This window comes from Schistocerca piceifrons, chromosome 2 (genome assembly GCF_021461385.2).
Source record: "Schistocerca piceifrons isolate TAMUIC-IGC-003096 chromosome 2, iqSchPice1.1, whole genome shotgun sequence".
Lineage (NCBI taxonomy): Eukaryota > Metazoa > Arthropoda > Insecta > Orthoptera > Acrididae > Schistocerca > Schistocerca piceifrons.
This window is the reverse complement of record NC_060139.1, coordinates 199872994-199888031: the sequence shown is the minus strand read 5'-3', so window position 1 is coordinate 199888031 and position 15038 is coordinate 199872994. Positions and strand designations below refer to the sequence as shown.

The window sequence follows — 15038 nt, the reverse complement described above, 5'->3', positions numbered from 1 at the left end:
AAACCCTGATTAAGAAAGGATTCAAAAATATTGGGGGCTAAAAGCCACAAGCAATTTTCAGAATACTCAACAGCTGAAGGACTGAATTACAAGTAAGAGAGGCAGTTGCATGTTAAAATACTAAAACCTTTTTTGAAAAAATCTTAATGAACTGTAACAGGCTATAGTGACAGCTGCAGGCCTTATTAAGAGAAAACTGAAAATAAACAGCTGAAGGCCAAAAGCAGTGTTACAAACTATTAACGCCTGAAGGCTGGAATTACATGTGGGGAAGGCAATAACATGTTAAAACATTAGGGTAAATTTTAAACAATTACGACAACTTGCCAAATAAGATGGAGTGATCCACAGACAGTGCTCCCTGGATCGACCTGAGGAAGGTGACTACAGCTGTGTAAGCGGTGATACAGGCAGCCAAGATTTGTACTCATGTAACAGGATGGCAACTCACACTAGAGGTAGCTTAAGCGACGACCAACCGACTAACCAATCCGCCTAACGTCCGATCACCGGTACAATGATGGAATATTTTTAGGCAAGGGCGAAGAGATAGACAGCACCACGTCTTCAGAAACACACCCAAGGCCGAAGGAAACACCAGAACCAAGGTAGACTCCCAAAAACATATGCACAGTACAATTCAAGAGGCTGTCGAACTATACACCGTGTTGGACAGCATCAACATGACGAGCAAAGGTACACTGCCTGAAAAGTGCTCTAACCTCCAGGGCAGGTAACTGGGGCGTTAGCGTCCACAAGGCAGAAAATATCTCTGGTTGCACTTCACTAAGAAGAATAATAATAATGCAAACTAACATCAAGGGATAGAAGGCGGCTAATAGCTTCGGTCAACCTGACAGACTCCACTTGTTGCAGCTGATCTCACCGACCCTGGGAGCAGCAGCATGCAAACAACAGCAAGATCTCAAACAGTGGAGGTTTCAGTACTGGACATGGTTCACTCAACTTCAAATGTCCTGGGTTCGGGAGTCGACTACAGCCCCTCAATCCGACAGTGCCTGCGGGCTCACCAGTTGTCCCGGTCTGCCCTCACACTGCGGACCTCCTCGCTGCTCTGTCCGAAGCCAAACTGCGTGACACACATGACGACTCGGAATACTAACCGTGGCACCAAAGATAGTACCACAGTACTGGCTATCGGTAATTGCTGCTGCTGCCACTCATGGTCGAACAATACTAGCAACTCAGTGGCACCATTAACACAAGAAGGAATCGAGACACCACTACCTCTATTACACGGTGTCAAGTTATGAACGGCAAGAGCGCAAGCCACACATGGCTCAGACTACAGACTTGTTTATATACAACACTTACAGTGATACTAGTTGATCACAAGATCAATATTTGATGCAGGCATGAATTGCGATTTCATTTGACTGTGGTGTATATCTCCAGCTACCTTTAAAAGAAATGAAGCACATGTGTGATATCTGTGTTCTTCTTTTATCCTAAAAAAAACCCTGTTTGATAGTGTACTCATATAGTTTCCACATGAATGGATGAACAAAGCATCCTCTTCAGATGGACTTCACTGATTGGTCTGTGAATACGTTTGAAAAGTGAAAAACAAGAATAGGGCATGACTGCCCAATAGTGTCAGATCGATTAGTGTTGGTCCATTGGCTTCTGGGAAAGCGAATGTCGTCATTTCCATGCTAATGCATCCAGATGGTGTTCGCTTCAGGAAAACATTGTTTGAACCCAAGTATTTCTGCTTGAGGAAATACCTTCAGGTATTCATTGTATTACACACATGACTTACATCCAAGGACAAAGTTATGACATCCCACCACCTGAAATAGTATATACAGTGTTCATATTTGACGATGTCGTAGTGGAAAATCTGGATAAAATACGCAAATAGTCTTGTTTTGGCTGGCATAAAAGTGTTGATATATTAAACCTAACTAACCTAAGGACATCACACACATCCATGCCCGAGGCAGGATTCGAACCTGTGACCGTAGCAGTCGCGCGGTTCCAGACTGTAGCAACTAGAACCGCTCGGCCACTTCGGCCGGCGGTACATTACAAACTGACATGACATTCAATGAAATTACAACTTTCTGTAGAGATTGCTAGGATCATTCACAGCATAGCTTTGTAGTTATCGATAAAATGAACCAGTTGTATGAAGCCCGGAACTTGCAGATGTTTTTAAAAGAGGATGGCGTGTGTGTATATAGTGAAACAACAGGGTAGTTACGTCATTATACTTCATGGTACGGACAATTTCGCCATATCATGCACCCACAGTCAGGTTGATGTGAAAATTCAGACGCTCAACGACAGTGTTAAACATCATAGTACTAGATTTGAAGCACTCATCAAAAGTATCAAGGACTTAAAGACTTATTCTAATACCACTCTGAGTTTAATCAACGAGTTAACTGCAAGAGTTGATGTAACAAGAAAGAGCACAAGCGAGTTAATTGCACAGGTAGATATAATTCAAAAAAGGCAAATGGAAGTGTACATAAGTTGTATACTATTCCAAAATTTTCTTAGTATGGAACAACATGTCACCAAAACATTAACTCGTTGAAGCACATAAGTCAATCTGAGAGAAGCTGCAATTGCCGGAGTTACAATATTTGGAAAGAGACCAATCACTCAAAGACACGTTTATGCCTGTCAGAGAATCTCTCAAATTACTCTCGAAGGTTAAAGAAGAGAAGAAAGAAGATGCTATTGGTGATTTCATTGAACGTTACAGGGAGTGGTCGGATAGATAGTACTTACAGAATAAGCAAGCAAAAACCATATATTCTGGGTAATCAGCCTGTAAGTTTGACAAAGAATGCAATATGGATTGGTTTCAGAGAATTCGAAAAAACACCTGGTTTACAGAAACCAATATTCTTAAAAACTGCAAAACTAAACTACTGAATGATATTGAAGACTATGGTGATATATTACATACGATGGTGGCTTGTAAGAAAACCAATGAAAAGGAGCAAACTGAACCAACAGCTCAAAATACAGGGTTCGGGGAAAAGACCTCCCGTGCTTGGAACGCCACCGTGTGGGCTTTTGTGGGGATACTGATTTGGAGTGGGTATCGATCAATAGCGGTATACGAGTATCTGCTTTTTTCGGTAGGCTCAATGGCTTGGTTGCTTGCCTAGGTGAGCATCGTGCTTTTGCTGTGGAGTATATTCGTAATGGTGGTTCCGTGATTAATAGCGAGTATTTGGCATTCGGTTCGAACGTGACTGACATGATTATGTTCCTGATAGAAAAACTATTCATGTTTGGGTATGAATTTAGAGCATCAGGATCTGCACTGAAAATATAATTTACTGGACGACCTGTAACATAGAGTGAAAATGTGGTGAGAATGAGAGTGTCTGCCCAGCAATCTCCAAAGCGTTCACCACTTAAACATGCAGCTGCCATGGGATTGTCTGATGCGAGTGTAAGAAGAATCCTGCACTGAGATCTTCACATGCAAATCTAGAAATTAATCAATTAATAATTGGCTCCTTTTACTGACCTCCCGACTCTGCAGCGTTAGTGGCAGGACAACTGAGAGAAAATCTGGAATACATTTCACATAAATTTTCTCAGCATGTTATAGTCTTAGGTGGAGATTTCAATTTACCAGATATAAACTGGGACAATCAGATGTTTAGGACGGGTGGTAGGGACAGAGCATCGAGTGACATTATACTGGGTGCACTATCCGAAAATTACCTCGAGCAATTAAACAGAGAACCGACTCGTGAAGATAACATCTTGGACCTACTGATAACAAACAGATCCGAACTTTTCGACTCTGTAAGCGCAGAACAGGGAATCAGTGATCATAAGGCCGTTGCAGCATCCCTGAATATGGAAGTAAATAGGAATATAAAAAAGGGAGGGAGGTTTATCTGTTTAGCAAGAGTAATAGAACGCAGATTTCAGACTACCTAACACATCAAAACGAAAATTTCTCTTCCGGCTCTGACAATGTTGAGTGTTTATGGAAAAAGTTCAAGGCAATCGTAAAATGCGTTTAAGACAGGTACGTGCCGAGTAAAACTGTGAGGGACGGGAAAAACCCACCGTGGTTCAACAACAAAGTTAGGAAACTACTGCGAAATCAAAGAGAGCTTTACTCCAAGTTTAAACGCAGCCAAAACCTCTCAGACAAACGGAAGCTAAACGATGTCAAAGTTAGCGTAAGGAGGGCTATGGGTGAAGCGTTCAGTGAATTCGAAAGTAAAATTCTATGTACCGACTTGACAGAAAATCCTAGGAAGTTCTGGTGTTACGTTAATCAATAAGTGGATCGAAACAGCATATCCAGACACTCTGGGATGATGATGGCATTGAAACAGAGGATGACACGCATAAAGCTGCAATATTAAACACCTTTTTTCAAAGCTGTTTCACAGAGGAAGACCGCACTGCAGTGCCATCTCTAAATCCTTGCAAGAACTAAAAAATGGTTGACATCTAAATAAGTGTCCAAGGAACAGAAAAGCAACTGGAATCACTCAACAGAGGAAAGTCCACTGGACCTGACGTGATACCAATTCGATTCTACACAGAGTACGCGAAAGAACTTGCCCCCCTTCTAACAACCTTGTACCGCAAGCCTCTAGAGGAACGGAAGGTTCCAAATGAGTGGAAAAGAGCACAGGTAGTCCCAGTCTTCAAGAAGGGTCGTCGAGCAGATGCGCAAAACTATAGACCTATATCTCTGACGTCGATCTGTTGTAGAATTTTAGAACATGTTTTTTGTTCACGTATCATGTCGTTTCTGGAAACCCAGAATCTAATCTGTAGGAATCAACATGGACTCCGGAAACAGCGATCGTGTGAGACCCAACTCGCTTTATTTGTTCATGAGACCCAGAAAATGTTAGATACAAGCTCCCAGGTAGATGCTATTTTCCTTGACTTCCGGACAGTTCCGCACTGTCGCCTGATAAACAAAGTAAGAGCCTACGGAATATAAGACCAGCTGTGTGGCTCGATTGAAGAGTTTTTAGCAAACAGAACACAGCATGTTGTTCTCAATGGACAGACGTCTACAGACGTTAAAGTAACCTCTGGCGTGCCACAGGGGAGTGTTATGGGACCATTGCTTTTCACAATATATATAAATGGCCTAGTAGATAGTGTGGGAAGTTCCATGCGGCTTTTCGCGGATGATGCTGTAATATACAGAGAAGTTGCAGCATTAGAAAATTGTAGTGATATGCAGCAAGATCTGCAGCGGATAGGCACTTGGTGCAGGGAGTGGCAACTGACCCTTAACATAGACAAATGTAACGTATTGCGAATACATAGAAAGAAGGATCCTTTATTGTATGATTATATGATAGCGGAACAAACACTGGTAGCAGTTACTTCTGTAAAATATCTGGGAGTATGCCTGCGGAACGATTTGAAGTGGAATGATCATATAAAATTAATTGTTTGTAAGGCGGGTACCAGGTTGAGATTCATTGGGAGAGTCCCTAGAAAATGTAGTTCATCAACAAAGGGGGTGGCTTACAAAACACTCGTTCGACCTATACTTGAGTATTGCTCATCAGTGTGGGATCCGTATCAGGTCGGCTTGACGGTGGAGATAGAGAAGATCCAAAGAAGAGCGGCGCGTTTCGTCACAGGGTTATTTGGTAAGCGTGATAGCGTTACGGAGATGATTAGCAAACTCAAGCGGCAGACTCTGCAAGAGAGGCGCTCTGCATCGCGGTGTAGCTTGCTGTCCAGGTTTCGAGAGGTGCGTCTCTGGATGAGGTATCGAATATATTGCTTCCCCCTACTTATACCTCCCGAGGAGATCACGAATGTAAAATTAGAGAGATTCGAGCGCGCACGGAGGCTTTCCGGCAGTCGTTCTTCCCGCGAACCATACGCGACTGGAACAGGAAAGGGAGGTAATGACAGTGGCACGTAAAGTGCCCTCCGCCACACACCGTTGGGTGGCTTGCGGAGTATAAATGTAGATGTAGATGTAGAAATGAAAGAGTTGTTTTCTAGATGGCTCTTCTCGAGGAGACATTGCCTGGCACCCAAAGTTTCCCGATTTATCATCTTGTAATTTTTTTCTTTGGGGCACTACAAGGTTCAAGTGTACAAACATTGCCCCACAACTATGCAAGCGCTTGAGCAGGCAATCACCCAGGAAGTGGCTGCCATTCCACTGGCAATTCCACGATGAACTATAGACAACTTCCGGGAAAGGCTTCTTCAGTGTGTCAACAGTGGAGGACGCTGCTTACCGGATATAATTTAAAAAACCAGCTGATGTAAAATTGCATACATTTGTTTTTCAGAAATAAAAGCATTTTCTCTGTATCTTCGTTTGTTTATTCGTAATTACTTTTTGAAATACGGGAGATGTTCTTTCCGGACCCTATACAAAAATATTATAGAACCTGTGTTAGCAGACATGCGTGACAGTGTCGTTATCAACATTTAGGGCAAAAAAATTAACAACAGCCCCTCCCTCAATTCATCTATTACAATGATCTCAACGAAATTGTTGAACAATTACGGCTGCTCACAGCGCTGTCTGCAGCTGAGAATACACTACATTTGAATGAAATCATTTCTATAGTTTCAGAGCTTAGAGAAATACGTTGTACTGCATAATAATCGAGACAGATTTTCAAGAACTCCGTAAACCAGAGTACAAGACGTCGCACATAGGCAGGTTATATTTCGAGATTTGGATGACTTATGGCAGGCAAATCTCGTAAATATGAGACAATATTCACAGGAGAATAAATGTTTCAAATATTGACGCACTCTCGCAATTTTCTTAGATTCTGCCTGTGAGAACAAAGATGGGAAAGGCTCTTGCACCTGTGTTTCAACAACTATTATAGATGAGAAACAACTGCCTCCCACAAAATCTACAAATTTATCATGGTGATGAGTTCTATAATAGATATTTCGATGTGGTAATGGAACGGTATGGAATACATCACTTATCGACATTCTCTCAGGTGAAAGCATGTATTGTGGAGCATTTGATGGGAACAACAAAATGGTATGTATAGTTCTGTCTTAATCTTTGTAGTTCTTCCAAACGGACATCTGTCCGCCCGCAAATTATTAACATGGGCAACTGTACAATCCACAGTACAATAAAAACCAAACCAAATGATGTGCATGATAACAAGCTTCCAAATACCGTTTACAATCGCATCAAAACTATAGATCCACACAAAAAGGAATTTATGTTGGTAGTTGTGCACAAGACAGCGTTTGAGAAATCGTATCTCTAAAACTGCTCAAGAGAGATTCCAAGATGCAACGCAAAAGTGACAGAACTTACATCTTAAATGATAGCAGCAGGAGTGAAATTGCTGGTAGCTTTTACACAGAAGTGAGAGCCAGTGAACGACATGTCTTACTCGTAGAACATGTCTTAAGGCGATGGCGGAAAAAAGCTCTTGTTAAGAGGTTAGGATTCTCTTCACTGCATAACAGTTCGGTGCACTACACTGCTTTGCAATATCGTAAGGTGCGGAAATCTCAAATACCGCAGCTGCATAACAGGCATGATAAAAAAAATGGCTCTGAGCACTATGGGACTTAACATCTGAGGTCATCAGTCCCCTAGAACTTAGAACTACTGAAATTTAACTAACCTAAGGACTCACTCACATCCATGCCCGAGGCAGGATTCGAACTTGCGATCGTAGCAGTCGCGCGGTTCCGGACTGGAGCGCCTAGAACGGCTCGGCCACCAAGGCCGGCACAGGCATGATAGGAAGCACGTCAGCCGAAGTAGTGGTATTTTCGATAACCTGCCAATGGAACTTCATATCCCCACATACAACTACTGTGGACCTGAAATTAAGTTTGAGAAGCGTCTTGCAAGTGACGGCAAGGGTATCAGTCTTTTATACGAGACCTGCAGCTGTCACTGAATCAGATGTGCAGGAAATAAGTATCTCCCAGAACGTCATGCTGCAGATAGAATATCTGAGCCAAGGAAATACATTCAAGAAGGAATATCGGTATCGCTTAGCAAATCTCCTCGCTTTTTATAGATAAAGCTATGTGCGCAAAACTTAAATTGGGTGTGGGGTTAAATTTCAGTCGAGTTATGAATGCCGCTCATCACCTGCTGAAGAACAAGGATCAGAAGAAAGAAGGCAAGTCAGGGTGTTTAAAAAAAGTATTCAGTTATCACTGGCTGCAGCTAAAAGAACCTCAAAAGGAAAACTGATTAAAACTGCCGAGTACATCAGATGGAATCCTCCAGTTCTTAATTCCAGCCTTGACTGGCTTTCAGTGGTTGCTTCCCTAGCCGGAAGCGTGGCAGCTTTCACCAGAACAGTGAAAAGATGCGGTAAACACGTCACAGCAGCTACATAAACGGAAAATAATTTGTGGTATCTGCGGATACTGAGAAAGGACTATATTTAAAACTGAACAGAAAGGTTTTGGATTGTTCATTAAAAAACTAATAGCTATACTGACCAACAGACCACTTACAAATGTCGATCGGCTCAGATTCGTCAAAATGTTCACCATCGCAAGGCTTCATTGAGTGTTCATGTTGACATTGAGAGAGGACCTGAAACTCTCTGGGCGTCGTATGTTAGAAGAACAATCCAAAATAGAGTTTATTACTGTGATTCGTTTGGTAATTTGCAGATTCCAGAAGAATTAGACCGCTACTTTTCTAGTATCCATATAATGGTTTGGTGCGTAAGATTATATGGTTTTTCCACAAGTTTAATAAACACATAATTTACACGTAACACAGACTTTAGTCATGACTAATATATTATCCGTCACTATTTAAAACAGTCTGCGAACTCTGGAGTAACTTTTTGATTAAGCGGCGACTGTAGAACTCACGTGGTTTAGACGCGAAAAACTTCTCGGGCCAGGTTCGGAGCACATTTTCATCCGAAACGGGAAATTTTCTGATGGTTGTTCGTAAGAGAGAGGAAAATATATAAACCTGAGAGCGCAAGATCGGGGAAAAAGTTGGGCGTGGAATGACTTCCCATCCCAGCTCCCGTGTAGCATTTTTTGCTAGTTTAGCAGAATGCGGGCGGACGTTGTGGAGTAGCATCACTCCGCGCGGCCTTCCTGGTCGTTGTTCTTGGACTGCGTCTGCAAGACGTCTCAGTTGCTAGTAATAAATGTCAGCAACGATGGTTACAACTCGGGGAAGCAATCTGTAATACACCACACCGTCGCTGTTTCACCAGATGCGTAACACTACCTTTCGTCGATGTGTGTAAGTCATAGTATTGGGAGTTTGTAACGGAACTGAAATGATGGTGGGCTGACAGTAATTTGGAGCCCACGCGTCGGAAACGGGCGCGCTGGTGTGAGACTGCCAAGGAGTGCACCCTGATGCCATCTATTGGCGAAACTGGGAATTAGCGCTGCCTCTCAGACAATGCACTAAGCTCTCGGAGTCAAATGTATTCTTTTTCTTGGTAATTATAAGTTATTACTGTATGATTTAATGTTATAAAGCGCTAGTAGTAAATTATTATGACTGGTATGAACTCCAGGGTAATAAATATAAATATTCTTAAATACTAAATGATTTCGGTGAAAAGGTGGTAGGGGAACGCCCCCACTCTTGGTGATACGAGCGTAGCTAGAGGTAGCTGGAGACACAGGGACGGAACAATGGAATGGCCTGGGGAGTGTTGACGTGATCGGACGTGCGTAACTGTGCTCACGCAAAAGTGATTGTGCAACAGCGAAGAGGCGAACATCGTCGCCGTTTGTGGAGTAGAACGCGACGAATGGTTGTCGAAGCCGTCTCTATGCCACTGGTGCTGATTGTAAGAGTTCCTGCGCCCAGATTTTATGGCGGACGTGCAGTAGCTTATACGAGTGCTACAGCTCGTAGTTCCAGCCGCCATTAAGGGCATGAGGCGTGAAGAGCTGCGTTAGCCACATGCATCTCACCACCAGCACCGACACGTCTACCCAAGGCAAGACTGCTTGCAATTGTTAAGTCGAACTTTGTATACATGTAAAAGGAGAATATCAGTTTTCTTTTATGCAAGTGCAGAGGACAGAATATAGTAATGAGTAAAATTACGACGCATGTTGTTCATTGTAAAGTGTAGTAACCTCAAATATAGTGTAGTGAAATCAGACTGAGGCCACCATCGCCTCTTTCATTTACAATTCTTTTGGTTGTAGAATACTTTAGCGTATAAGAATGTTGAAAAGAGCAATGGTCACACCAGAATGAGTCGCCTATTTATAGTTACTTAAATTTTCTGAGTAAACTTTCAAGTAAAGTCACTTAACTAATTCTATATCAATTGTCCAAAGAGTAATATGCAAAATCATTAAATAAGTTGAAGGATAGAATTTTGTTAACCTAAGTTGCATAAGTTGTCTTGGTGGTAATTACCAAGCCAACTCACAGAAATTGAGAGAGTATTTGCTTTGTAGAATCACCTAGAATGATCAGAAATAGTAATATTCAGAATTAAGTTTAAATTCAACTCAAGCCGTTTCACTTTGAAACGAGCCAAAAAACTGATTTATTCTTCTGCTCCTTCAGAGCTGGCGACCGTAGTATTTTCAGGAGGATTCGACGGTAAGTCTGCTGCTCTCGTCGTGCTGATAGGATTACCCACTGCTGCTAGCAGTGGTGATTGGATACATAAGCTCACTACCAAGTTAAGTGAGTCAGGTAGGCAGTGTTACCGTGTGAACTGTAGGGCACTGTAGGCCGTGGATCGAACCCGTTCAATCATCACAGCTCTTTGGGAAATAGTCCGGTTAGGAGTGTACTAATCCAATAGGTAAATACTGGCGAGTAACGGTCAAAAATGTATACGCAAGTGAATTTAGCAAGGTCCATGCAGCACCTAATTAATGTGGTGCAATGGCGAGGTTAGGAGTGGAGTAAAAGTGAGCTGAGCTTGTGGCAGCTGTGCTGTCTTCAAAGATTAATAACGTGAATTCACTACTACCTCTTACCATTAGGGCTGAGCTATTTACGGTTAAAATACGTAGCAGTAAGCGCAAAGGCGTGACAGCTACAAGTCCGTATTGGCTTTATACATACGGAAGTAGGAAGCGGGTCATTCTGTCAGTGGAGGGGTTAAAACAACCAAGTCAGTTGAGAACATACCCCATTTACTGATGGAAAGATTCGGCGGTTCGGTCGCAAGTTGCTGCTTTGTTTGGGCTGAACCATTCATTTCCTTTCCTTATGTTAGCATAAAGACACCATTTCTCGTCACCAGTAACGATACAGGATTGGAAAGGTCGGTGTTGGTCAAGTACCAAGTGATGACGAGCAAGCAGAGATGCACGTAGGGACAAACATCCAATTCCTTATCCTTCCCCACTGCATGCAAATCTTTCACGATGATGGAATGATCACTGTCCATCATACACTACTGGCCATTAAAATTGCTACACAAAGAAGAAATGCAGATGATAAACGGCTATTCATTGGACAAATATATTATACTAGAACTGACATGTGATAACATTTCACGCAATTTGGGTGCATAGATCCTGAGAACAACCACCTCTGGCCGTAATAACGGCTCCGATACGCCTGGGCATTGAGTCAAACAGAGCTTGGATGGCGTGTACAGGTACAGCTGCCCATGCAACTTCAACACGATACCACAGTTCATCAAGAGTAGTGACTGGCGTATTGTGACGAGCCAGTTGCTCGTCCACCATTGACCAGACGTTTTCAATTGGTGAGAGATCTGGAGAATGTGCTGGCCAGGACAGCAGTCGAACATTTTCTGTATCCAGAAAGGCCTGTGCAGGTCCTGCAACGTGCGGTCGTGCATTATCCTGCTGAAATGTAGGGTTTCGCAGGGATCGAATGAAGGGTAGAGCCACGGGTCGTAACACATCTGAAATGTAACGTCCACTGTTCAAAGTGCCGTCAATGCGAACAAGAGGTGACCGAGACGTGTAAGCAATGGCAACCCATACCACCACGCCGGGTGATACCCCAGTATGGCGATGACGAATACACGCATCCAATGTGCGTTCACCGCGATGTCGCCAAACACGGATGCGACCATCATGATGCTGTAAACAGAACCTGGAGTCATCCGAAAAAATGACATTTTGCCATTCGTGCACTCAGGTTCGTCGTTGAGTACACCATCGCAGGCGCTCCTGTCTGTGATGCAGCGTCAAGGGTAACCGCAGCCATGGTCTCCGAGCTGATAGTCCGTGCTGCAGCAAACGTCGTCGAACCGTTCGTGCAGATGGTTGTAGTCTTGCAAACGTCCCCATCTGTTGACTCAAGGATCGATACGTGGCTGCACGATCCGTTACAGCCATGTGGATAAGATGCCTGTCATCTTGACTGCTAGTGATATGAGGCCGTTGGTTCCCAGCACGGCGTTCCATATTACCCTCCTGAACCCACCGACACCATATTCTGCTAACAGTCATTGGATCTCGACCAACGCGAGCAGCAATGTCGCGATACGATAAACCGCAATCGCGATGGGCTACAATCCGACCTTTATCAAAGTCGGGAACATGATGGTACGCATTTCTGCTCCTTACACGAGGCATCGCAACAACGTTTCACCAGGCAACGCCGGTCAACTGCTGTTTGTGTATGAGAAATCGGTTGGAAACGTTCCTCATGTCAGCACGTTGTAGGTGTCGCCACTGGCGCCAGGCTTGTGTGAATACTCTGAAAAGCTAATCATTTGCATAACACAGCATCTTCATCCTGTGGGTTAAATTTCGCGTCTGTAGCACGTCACCTTTGGGGTGTAGCAATTTTAATGGCCAGTAGTGTATCTACCAGTTCTCAAGTACACTTACATGATCATTGTGGATAAATTTATTTAAGCGATCTTCATCAAAACCCAAAGGTATTTCTGAACATGGAATGTCAAGACGGTCGTCCTTAAAACGACAAAACTATTTTCTTGGTGTGCTCCGTCCAATGGCATTATCCCCATACAAGGCGCATATATCTCTAGTTGCCTCCGCTGCCGTCAACCCTACACTGAACTCAAACAGAAATGTTCTGATTTGTCCACTTGGCACTCCGTTTCCTAGCGTTCACAGCTCCATTCCCTATCTCCAAATGACAAAATGTCAATATGTAAACTCAAATAGCAACAGTGAACTACAAATAAAAAATGCAAGTTGATAAATAAATCCATATCAACCGGAACATGCAATACAAAAACGCAACGAATTTATCCACCAAACTAATATTCAATAATTTTCAGCACTACAAAAAGTTCAAGACGACCTCTTTGGACACCTATGTCTCATGTTTAACCTGACATCTACAAGGAAGGTATAAAAATGGCAATCACTACTTCTTCAGCTGATCGTTGGTATTAACAGTAAGCGTGATTTACTTCCCTCCAATCGAACTAGGCAAAGTGGAGTAGTGCTCTGGTAGTTTAGAAGCGTACAACAAAATTTCAAATATCACTGCATCAAACTTCAACTACATTGGTTGTCAGCGTACTTCACAGAAGTAGCCTAAATTACCGACTTCTGCCAATTAATACATAATTTCGCTGATTACACATCTCTGAAGGCTCTCTTTCACTATTGGATTTATGGAATGACGTATGAGAGAAGCCTGTACTATGTTATTTCCTGATAGTAATTTTTGTTCTACAGTAATACTCACCTTCTTTTTGGAAATGCTGTCTCCAATGGCATTTTGGATGTGTTCGAGTTCTGATTCACTAATTCTAGGATGATCCGCCGGATTATCATACACAAGCCACCACCAACTTATAAACCATAATATTCCAATCGTACCAGTGACATAAAACACAGCCTGCCAGTTGAGAAAGTGTATGATCAAGCCACAGAGAGGGAACGTCAGTGCAGCACCCACAGAGCTACCTGCAAAATTTAGGAAACAGGTAGTAAGACAGCTCATCAGCGAATGACACGAACACTGGCAAGCAACACTGTAATTTTCTTGCCAAATGAAAATCTATCTTATAATCTCAGCGTTGTTTTTCTTCCCACTGAGAATGAAACCGAAAGTGTTAAATTTTGAAAAATGAGCATAAGGCAACCATTTACGTCCTCTAATAGCCATTACTGTAGACTAATGTTAAGCTCATGCAATTATTTGACTGGAATACTCTCTTTCAAATTCTAAAGGTGGCAGGGGTAAAATACAGGGAGCGAAAGGCTATTTACAACTTGTACAGAAACCAGATGGCAGTTATAAGAGTTGAGGGACATGAAAGGGAAGCAGTGGTTGGGAAGGGAGTAAGACAGGGTTGTAGCCTCTCCCCGATGTTATTCAATCTGTATATTGAGCAAGCAGTGAAGGAAACAAAAGAAAAATTTGGAGTAGGTATTAATATCCATGGAGAAGAAATAAAAACTTTGAGGTTCGCCGATGACATTGTAATTCTGGCAGAGACAGCAAAGGACTTGGAAGAGCAGTTGAACGGAATGGATGGTGTCTTGAAGGGAGGATATAAGATGAACATCAACAAAAGCAAAACGAGGATAATGGAATGTAGTCGAGTTAAGTCGGGTGATGCTGAGGGTATTAGATTAGGAAATGAGACACTTAAAGTAGTAAAGGAGTTTTGCTATTTGGGGAGCAAAATAACTGATGATGGACGAAGTAGAGAGGATATAAAATGTAGACTGGCAATGGCAAGGAAAGCCTTTCTTAAGAAGAGAAATTTGTTAACATCGAGTATTGATTTAAGTGTCAGGAAGTCGTTTCTGAAAGTATTTGTATGGAGTGTAGCCATGTATGGAAGTGAAACATGGACGGTAAATAGTTTGGACAAGAAGAGAATAGAAGCTTTCGAAATGTGGTGCTACAGAAGAATGCTGAAGATTAGATGGGTAGATCACATAACTAATGAGGAAGTATTGAATAGGATTGGGGAGAAGAGAAGTTTGTGGCACAACTTGACCAGAAGAAGGGATCGGTTGGTAGGACATGTTATGAGGCATCAAGGGATCACCAATTTAGTATTGGAGGGCAGCGTGGAGGGTAAAAATCATAGGGGGAGACCAAGAGATGAATACACTAAGCAGATTCAGAAGGATGTAGGTTGCAGTAG

The 15038-nt window shown here is 42.7% G+C and overlaps 1 protein-coding gene across 1 annotated transcript in view; it reads right to left on the bottom strand.

Moving 5' to 3' along the window:
* LOC124777846 (sialin-like) overlaps positions 1–15038 on the bottom strand; it is a 148540-nt gene that overhangs the window by 54768 nt on the left and 78734 nt on the right. Inside the window, exon 5 of the mRNA XM_047253379.1 lies at positions 13622–13842. Within this exon, the coding sequence (XP_047109335.1) occupies positions 13622–13842 (221 nt within the window). The remainder of the gene's footprint in view (positions 1–13621; positions 13843–15038) is intronic.